This window comes from Ichthyophthirius multifiliis (genome assembly GCF_000220395.1).
Source record: "Ichthyophthirius multifiliis unplaced genomic scaffold scaff_1120509250637, whole genome shotgun sequence".
NCBI lineage: Eukaryota > Ciliophora > Oligohymenophorea > Hymenostomatida > Ichthyophthirius > Ichthyophthirius multifiliis.
In genome coordinates, this window is record NW_004086573.1 from 5,390 (window position 1) to 15,463 (window position 10,074).

At 14.6% G+C, this 10,074-nt stretch overlaps 1 protein-coding gene across 1 annotated transcript, besides 9 other annotated features; it reads left to right on the top strand. All coding sequences in view use genetic code 6, as the record gives it.

The window, feature by feature from the left end:
• Nucleotides 1–353: 353 nt before the first annotated feature.
• Nucleotides 354–420: a microsatellite.
• A 504-nt stretch (nucleotides 421–924) lies between these two features.
• Nucleotides 925–975: a microsatellite.
• A 1,754-nt stretch (nucleotides 976–2,729) lies between these two features.
• Nucleotides 2,730–3,725, top strand: IMG5_086390 (Ras family protein, putative; the record flags this gene model as incomplete). Its single annotated transcript, XM_004035794.1, has 5 exons — nucleotides 2,730–2,882; nucleotides 2,927–3,086; nucleotides 3,156–3,263; nucleotides 3,313–3,486; nucleotides 3,574–3,725. The coding sequence occupies 5 exons, from the start codon at nucleotides 2,730–2,732 to the stop codon at nucleotides 3,723–3,725; spliced, it is 747 nt and encodes a 248-aa protein (XP_004035842.1).
• A 4,655-nt stretch (nucleotides 3,726–8,380) lies between these two features.
• Nucleotides 8,381–8,412: a microsatellite.
• A 234-nt stretch (nucleotides 8,413–8,646) lies between these two features.
• Nucleotides 8,647–8,680: a microsatellite.
• An 88-nt stretch (nucleotides 8,681–8,768) lies between these two features.
• Nucleotides 8,769–8,817: a microsatellite.
• Nucleotides 8,769–8,829: a microsatellite.
• Nucleotides 8,830–8,941: 112 nt separating this feature from the next.
• Nucleotides 8,942–8,986: a microsatellite.
• Nucleotides 8,987–9,745: 759 nt separating this feature from the next.
• Nucleotides 9,746–9,783: a microsatellite.
• A 132-nt stretch (nucleotides 9,784–9,915) lies between these two features.
• Nucleotides 9,916–9,992: a microsatellite.
• Nucleotides 9,993–10,074: the final 82 nt, after the last annotated feature.

Here is a 10,074-nt window from a genome sequence, read left to right on the forward strand (position 1 = left end):
CCAAATACCTATTCTTTAAATAAAATTATTTTATCTAATAAATCTATTATATTTGATTTTCTAATTTAATTAAATTGTCTTAAAGTATTATTCATAAAATATTTTACAAGGAATTGTAAATATTTTGTATTTTATTTTATCCCACTTACAAATATAATGTATATTGATTGTTAAATTTATAAACAATTTTTTTTGTTAATTTTTATCTTAATTTAAATAATTTAGCTATTTTTCGACTTTTTGATTTATAATTAATTAAATGATATTTAAAAGTTTAATAAGCATTTATATATATAATTTATTATTTTCAATATTGAATTTTTAATATTTTTTTCATAGTTTATGCTTTTGTTAATTTTAAAATTTAATCTTATATTTTAAATTTTTTAATTTAATTATATTATATAAAATTTTAAAATTAAAGATACTTTATTTATAAAAGAAAATAAATCATAAAAAGATTTGAATTATATATAAGACAAAATATAATATAATTAATAGCTCCCCTTAAAGACCATATTTAAACTCAATTGAAAATGTCTAAGCTTTTTTCAAATACGAGTTCAAATATTATTTAATAGAAATCGATAATAAAGTAAAAGTTTTAAAATAAAAAAAATATTTGTTTAGCGAGTATTTTATTCAAAACTTAAGTATTAAACAAAAAATTGGTTTTACTGAATATCAAATAATTAGGATAAAAAGATAATAAACTATTTTTTTTTAAAAAAAAAAGATAAATAATTATTGAATAAATAGATATTTTTTTTAATTTATTATAAAAATTTGTAAATAATTTTGCTTTAAAATGAAAAGTATTCATTAAAATTTAAATTTAATAAAAATTATGAATCTTGATTGAAAAAAAAATTAAAATATTATAAATTCAATTGTTTATGAAGAATTTTAAATAAAATATGACCTAATAAATAAAATACAAAAAAAAATAAAAACAATACATAAAAATTAATAAATTATTAAGAACTTTACAAATAATTATAACAAATAAATAACAATGAAGTCCAATAATATATTAAAGAAATTAAATTAAGTAAAGAAGTAATTAAAGCTTTAATTGAAAAATAAATTAATTTAATCGTGTAAATTTTTGAATAATAAGTAAAAAAATTAAATTATTAATTAAATATTAATATATCAAAAATAAAAATATTAAAATAATAAGTTTAGATATTTATAAAAATATATATATACATTATTATTATTTTTTATAAAATTTCATGAAATATGAAATCATATAGTAATTATTAAAATTATTTCAGATAATTTTTAAAAAGTTTAAAAAAGATTAAATTTATATAACATATAATATATAGAAAAAATTAATCTATTAAATAAAAAAAATATTTTTTGGTTAACAAAAAAAAAAAAAATTTATTATAAATTAAAAACATTATTTTAAATTTATTGAAAATACAATTCTTTTTACATTTTTTTACATAATATTTATCAAAAATTAAAATATTTTTAATAATTGAAAAATAACTAATATATAATAATAATTATATTATGTCTATTTTATTTATTTATTAAAAATAAAATTATATCACTTATTATTATTATTATATCATAAACATATATAATAGTTATACAATCAACCATTTAAATTTATTTCTGGTATATCAAAATCATCATTATGTTATTTTTCACTCTCTTTTTCTATTTTTAAATTTTCTTTTATTTCTTATAAAGACTTGCATTTTCTATTAAAGTCATCGCCTTAGTCTTTTTAAATTAATTATTGAGATTCTTCATTTTTATGATCCTCATTTTTTTCGTTTTATTAATTTTACATTTCAATACAAATTTATTATTTTTCTTCTGTTTTATTTAATTTGTTTGCCATATCATATTTATATTTAATAACTTCAATATTATAAAAGTAATTTTTCCAAAATTGTTAATCGCTTATTCTTTTTTATTTTAAATTAATTTATAATTATATATTAAATGTGGAAAAAAAATACTTTTTTGGTACTAATTTAGCTCTCATTTTATCTAAATTATTGTCTACTTTTAGAATTTTAATTGCTTAATATTGATATTCTTTTAAATTAAATTCAAATTAGTGCATATAATTTAATTCATCAATTAAGAAATATTATTCGTTCTTTAATTAATATTATATTTTTTAATAATATTTTTCTTTACTAATGATAAGTCTAAAATTTCTTCTCTTATAACATCAACTAGACTTCCATTTTAATCTGATTTTATTGCTTTTAAACATTCCCAGGGTAGTAAAGCGTTTTATTCTTCTATATAATAAAAAAGAAAATTATAAATACAAAAAAATACTATATATTAAATTTACTAAATTATTCTTCCTAATTATTTTAAATTAGTAAATTTTATTCTGTATATACTTCCTTTAATTCACTTGCTAAATTAGATATTAAGCTTTTTGATTTTTCAGTGATTTCTTAAGAAATTTCTTTAAATTTATTAAAAAAGTTCATTTTATTTTATAAAAATTTAAATTATATTTAAAATAAATGATATATTTTTTGAAAATAATATTTTTAATTAATTATTTATAAAATAATTCTATATTTTTTATTAATATTTCTAATTTTAAATTTGATTATTTATAATTTATAAAAAATATATACATATATTAATTAAAAATAATAAAAGCAAATAATAAATTTCAAATAATTATAAAAAAATATCATTCATCAATCAATCATAAAAAAAAAGACGACAAAATAATGAACAACACAAATGAAAGCAGTAATTTAACATCAAGTATATCAAATTCACAAAGAATAAAACATAAAATAATATTTCTTGGCGATTAATATGTAGGTAAAACATGCATAATAGAAAGATTTATGTATGATGTATTTGATGAAAAGTCGCATGTAAAAGCAATTTTTTTATTTATTTGATAAATTTATCAAAATAGCCAACTGTAGGTGTAGATTTTTTAGCAAAGTCTATAAAGTTAGATGATAAAAATATCAGATTATAATTATGGGATACAGCTGGTTAAGAAAGATTTAGAAGTTTAATACCTAGTTATTTAAGAGATGCTACATGTGCAATTATAGTTTTTGATGTTACAAGTATATTTTAATTTTATTATTAATATTTAAAGCATTATAGTGATATTTTTTTATAAAAAAAAAAAAAAGATAAAGAAAGTTTTAATAATATTGAAAGATGGTTAAAAGACTATAGAGATAATAGAGGAAACGATGCTTCTTGTGTTTTAATTGGAAATAAAATAGATATGAAATAAAGTAAATTTTATTTAAATTTTCTATTTCAGTTATAATCTTTGTTAAAAAGTCAGAGAAATTTCTTAATAACAAGCTGAAGAAAAAGGCAAAATGTTAAACATGTTATACTTTGATATTTCAGCAAAAACAGGAGAAAATGTTTAGAATATGTTCTTAACTATGGCAAAATCACTTATACCAATTGAAAATAATAATATTTTAAAACGAGAAGAAATTAATGAAAGTATTTAAATTATTATATTATACAAAAAATTATAAATTTATATAATTAACAAAAATTTAATTTAAATATAATAATAAATATTTTTAGATCAAGCAAATATAGAATAATAATAAACAGCTTAACAAGCTAATCAAAATTCACAATAGAATTAGAATGTATAACAGTAAAAAAATATTAAACTTGTTGAGTAAAAGTAATAATAGAATTAATAATAAAACTAAAGAAAAGGTTGTTGCTGAAAAATAAACAAAGAATTTAAATATAATAATATAACAAAAACTTATTTGTTTTTGTTTTATAAATGTATTTATAGCAATTATTTACTTTTATTTATCAAATTAATTAATTTATTTAGTATTATATTTTATGAAACTTGTTTTTTTAAAATAATATTTCAATTTATTTTAAATAAAAATTTAATTATAGTGATATAATAACTAATATATTAATTTTATTATATTCTTGCTTTATTGGGCTTATTTATATTTTATTTTTTAAAATTTAATTTATATTAATAATTATTTTATTTTAAATGAGTTTTTGTTTAAGATTTTAAAATACATTTATTTTCTTATTTATTTACCAAATAAATTATTACTTGCTTATATATATTAACTTATTTTGAATATTAAAAGCTAAAATTAATAAAATATCTTTAATTCTAATTAAACAAGAAAAAATAAATATGAAATAAATTAAATAATTATTTTGCTAAAAAAATAATTCAGTAACTTAGGCAATATAATAACTAAAATAAAGTTTTGATGAAAAAATAGTATAAGATTTAATATATATTTTCGATAAAAATGTATATAAGAATTCTTAAAAAGATTAATAATTAAAAGAATTATCAGAAATTATTATTTAAAATATAGATAAGATTTAAAATGCGTATATATCTAATTAAATATTTAGAAAATATTGTTGCAATAAATGGCCCTAAATAGATTGTTTCTAAAAAATGATAATTTAATTCTCAATAAATAGATTTAAAAATAATTATACTGAATTTGATGATGGCCATAATCTATATTATTTTACTAAATTAGGAACATAATATAATATGCTTAATTAAAATTTACTTAATGAAATAAGTGAAATATATATAAAATAACAAAAAAGATTTAGTACATTTTTCGGAGTTAAAAGTTTGTTAATTTTTGCATAATAAAATACTATTAAAGCATATGAACCATTGATAAACAACTTATAAAAATTATATCAATTTATTGATATTAATTAATTAGCAATTTTATGTGAAGTATGTAATCTTATTTAATCTAGAAATAATTTCAACATAACTACATTATAATAAATAATTCATTTAGTTATGAATGAAATTCCAAAAAAGGAAACTAATATTTTATAATATACATAAATAGAAAGTATATAAATTATAAAAGAATATATATAATTAAATAAAATTAATAATAAAAATTTGTAAGAATATTTAGATGATGCTCTTTAAAAAATACCAAAAAATATAGTTGAAAAAAAAAATAATGAAGAAGAGGATTTTCTTTAATGAAATAAAAAATTAAATATTTGTATATTTTTATTCCAAAAATTAATATTAATTAAATGATTTTATATTTTTATCTTAAAATATTTAAATACAAATACATTCTCATAATAAATAAATTTTAATTATTAATTTTATTTGAATTTAAATATTAAAATATCTTGCTTAACAGCTATTTTTAAAAAATTATAAACTTATATTTAAATTTATTATATGTATTACCTTTTCAAATTGTTTTTTCAACTATTTTTTTATAAAAAACCGAATAAAAAATGTATTTACTAATTTAATTTAAAGATTTTTTATAATTTTAGTAATATAATATTATTATTTTTAATTTAAAAAATGATTATTTAATACCTTTTTTGTTTATGTACTTTTTTTATAAAAATAAAGAAATATAAAAAAATAATATAAATTTTAAATATATATTATATTCAATATATAAATTACTTTTATTCTATAATTTTAAAAGCTTATATACTGTATGTAAATATTTTATTTTTTTCTACTTTGTAATAATTAAAAAGTAATGAATTATATATTTTTCGAAATACAATAAGAATTTATAATAAAGTTTAAACTTTAAATAAATATCTATTAATTTTTAATTTTAGAATTTTTATATTATTTAGAAAAGATTTTTGAGAGGTTTATAAAATTTAATTTTTCATATATTCTTTTTTAGATGAGATTTATTTAATAAATATATAATAATTATAATTAATTTAAATAATTTATACTTATGTACTAATTATACTCATAATAATTTAAAAATATCTTTTATTTTGATAATAAAAATTTATTTTTAAAAGTTTAAAAATAAAATATTTCATTGATAATTTAGTTTATTTTATTAATTATAAATATTTATATTAAACAATTAAATTTATTTTTCTTTAAAAAAAAAAAAGTTCGCATATTATAGAAATATATGATATTTACAAAATATTTTAATTTTTCGACTTTTTAGGTAAATATTAAAAATATGTTAATAAAGTAATTATTAATTACAAAATAAGGCGCTAATTTCATAATTTTTTATTTTATAATTTATTTTCGAAAATAAAATTAATTAAGTTTATCTAGAATATTTTCCATTTAAGTATTTATAAAAAAAAAATATTAAAGCCGAAATTCTCAATTATAATTAATTATTCATAAAGTTACATTATGTTTTGATTTTTAAAATTATATGTGTATAAAATTAAAATTATTTTTAATATTCAAGCTTATATTGTTTAAAAATAAATAAAAATTAATATATTTAAGATTCATAATTATTTATATTGATTAATTGTATAGTTTTTTTATTATATTATTTTATAATATATATTAATTATATTTAAAATTAGCAAAGAATCTAAATAAATTTTTTTTAATTAATAAATAATAATTATAAAAAAGTTGATAATGAAAGTAATACAAACTAAATCTTTAAAATCTAAACATTAATTTTTGATAGAAAAAGGTTGCGAAAAGCATTTATTTGACAAAAATTATATAATAAAAGACATAAACATTACAGATTACACAATCTAAAAGTCAATTTATAACCTTAACAAAGTTCCTATTCCTATACAAAATTAAGACACAATATTAATTAATGATTTATTTGATTAAATTGAACAAAATTATTAATTGCCTATAAAATAGGCATTTCTAATATAGATATACGATCCCATTGAATCTAAATATGTTGAAATAACTTAATTACGTACAATAAATTTGAGTAACTATTCTTAGGATAAAGTGCTTTATTTAACTATTGGATAAATATCCACAAGCTTGGAAAAGCAAAGGCCCAGGGAAAAACGAGTAAAAGAAAGATAAATATAATACGTTAAAGAAAAAGTCGACGAATGGAGAAAATTATATTAAAATGGTTACACTAATCAAAATGGAGAAAACCTGAAATTAAATCTTGATTTAGCAGCTTCTATGGTTGGATTGTCTAGAAAAACTTTAGATGATTATTTCTCTTAAATTAAAAAAGCTGAAAAATATGGATTTGATTTTTAGCTTAATAAAGAAGAAAAAATGGGTACTTTACGAAAATATGTGAAATAATATAATCATAAAAATAACGTAATGGATAGTAATACTTAAGATATGTAGCAAAGCAATAATTTAGAAAGTATTGATATAAAGGATGAATTTAATCATGAATTAAATGAAGAATCTTTCTAAAATTACTTTGCTAAAGAAAGTGAATAATAGAAGCAAATGAATTTTTATCAAGATTAAACGCTTTGAATTTGTTCTATCTAATTTTTTACTTTTATTTTGTTTATTTAATAATAATTCATGTGTGTTTTTATTTATATTTGTATAATTTTTTTTTGTATTTTTTATATTTTAAAAAAAAGTATATAAAATGATATTTACTTTTTTTTTAAAATAAATAATGCGTTTTTATTATTTTAAGAATATATAAAATATTTAAATAAGGAATTAATTAATATGCATACTAACCATCAGTGTAATAACCTAAATATTCATTTTTAATAATTTTTTTCTTTTAATAATGTAAAATATGTTAGTTACTTTTGCATTATAATAAATAATAATTTTCCTGTATTTTTTTTATTTAAATATAATAATTTTTTTTAATGAGTATTATAAATACAATTAAATTATACTTTTTAATTAATATTTTATATTATTTATTTATCCTAATTAGTTTAATATTGGTTTGGTTAATTATTTTTAATATTAATTTTTGAGAAAACTTTTATAAAATTTACAATGCTATATATTTTAAAAATTTTCATATAATAAAGTTTAAATATCATTAAAAAAAAATTAAATTAATTTTATTTTTTTTATGTCAATTAATTAAAAAAATATTTAGAAATTAAAAATAATAAATATTAATTTTCGATCATTAGATAGGATAATGAGTGAATTTAAGAATAGAATGTATAAAGATAGTCTGTCTTATCTAATTCCCAAGACTGAATCAAAATTTATAAAAATTGTATTGCTTACATTTAATTTGAAATATTTTAAACTAACCAAATAAATTAAAATAATATTTTTTGTTTTGAATTTAAATATATCTATATATATTTTAATTAAAAATAAATTTAGTTTATATTCATTAATAAAATAGTACTTTTTTAAAAGATATTTTATACAAATAAATTTAAGTATAGCAAAAATAAAATGGAAGTTAGTTTACCCTTTTATTAATATTATCAAAAAAATGAATTAAACTCTTTAAAAAAGCAATCAATTTAGCAACTAAATATAAAATAAAAACTTCATGAAACTAAAGCTCGTTTTATTCTAAAACCATTTATATTTTTATCTAAATAGGGTTAAAATAAAATGTTAGATTTACAAAAAAAATTCTTAATTAATAATTTGAATTTAAAAAAATAAATTAAAAAAAATAAATTCCATAGCAAACGTATAATATTATAGGAAGTAATAATCTTTTTATTTAAACAAATATAAAAATACCATTAAAACAAAATATTTATTTGTTTTTTGATTCTGGGTTAGTAACAAATAAAGAGCTTCCTTCATTTTATTTTATGCCTTATCTTTAATATTTTTACGGTACCAATACATTAATAAAGTTTGGCTACTATAAAAGCAAAAACGATTTTTATAATATAAATATAACAAGATAAATTTATAAAAATATGTAAATTTAAAAAATATAATATTTTTAATATTTTTTAGATATTTCGGATTTGATTACTCTAAAGGAATATATTTGCAAACAATTGATTTGAAATAAACTTAGTTTAAATTAATTAATAATAATTGTAAAATTAAAAAATTATTTAAAATTAATTGTAAATAAAAAAGATTAGTTTTATTATAATAGAGGGGATTATAATACTATAGGAATTTTTGTCCAATTAATGCAAAAAGGTAACTATAAATCATAATTTGATTTAGAATATAATTATGATAAGTAAATATTTTTATAAAATTAACAAAAATATTTTTTCAATTAAAAAATAAAAAAAAATCAAGAATAATTAGTCACGAAAATCTATTATAAAATACTAAATTGAAAATAGATATTAGCAAAAAATTAAATTAGACTAATTTTATATTAACATTATATAGTGAAACTTCATTTTTAATTTAAAAATATGGTTTTTAGCTTATATATAAATTTAGTGATATGTGGAAGTCATTTTTAGGAGTTGATTATTAATCTAATTAACTTGTGATCTCTGCAGGATTTAAAAAAGGCAATTTTGAATTTAGCTTTCCTTTATATTAGTATTAATTTTCTTTAAAAAATTTCTCTATAACATTAGGTTCACTAATATTTGTTTTAGGAATAGGAGATATATTAATTAGAGAATATTTCAAATAATATTAAAGTAGTGATAATGAAAGAAGATTAAAATTAGTTGCTTAATAATATTCAAAAAGAATGGAATAACTAAAGTTAATTTAATAAAAAGCCTAGGAAAATCATTAAAATTAGTTGAATAATGATGGTATTAATATAATTGAAGGTTTTTATGGCAATAAATAATAAATTTTACAATTAAGAGAATCAGAAAATAGAATTAATTATTTATATATTAATAAAGATTAATTAGAAATTATTGATATTACTGTGCCTTTAAGATTTTTATTAGTAAATGAAGGCTTGAAAATACATACTAAAAAAAAGACAAATTTAATAGGATTTTGTAATCCATGTAAAAATGAAAAAACTATAAGGGCACTTTTAATTAAGTATTTTTTAATAACTTTTAAAATTTTTTATAATATTTAATTTTTTAAGATATTAATTTAAGTAAGTTTAATATGACGTGGTTTACAATGAAAATGAAATATTTTAGATTCTTTCAAAATGAATATTTAATAGGATAAAAATCTTTATAAAAAATTTTATAGTTAAAAATTATATTTTTTATATATATATTAAATAATAAAATTATTATTTAATTAATATAAAAAAAAAAAAATTATTTATAATTTAATTATAAATATAATAAAAAAAATAAAATTTTAAATTAGAATAATATATAAGTAGATGTAATTTTTGTTAATAAAAATTTATATAAACATTTAAAAATTTTTAC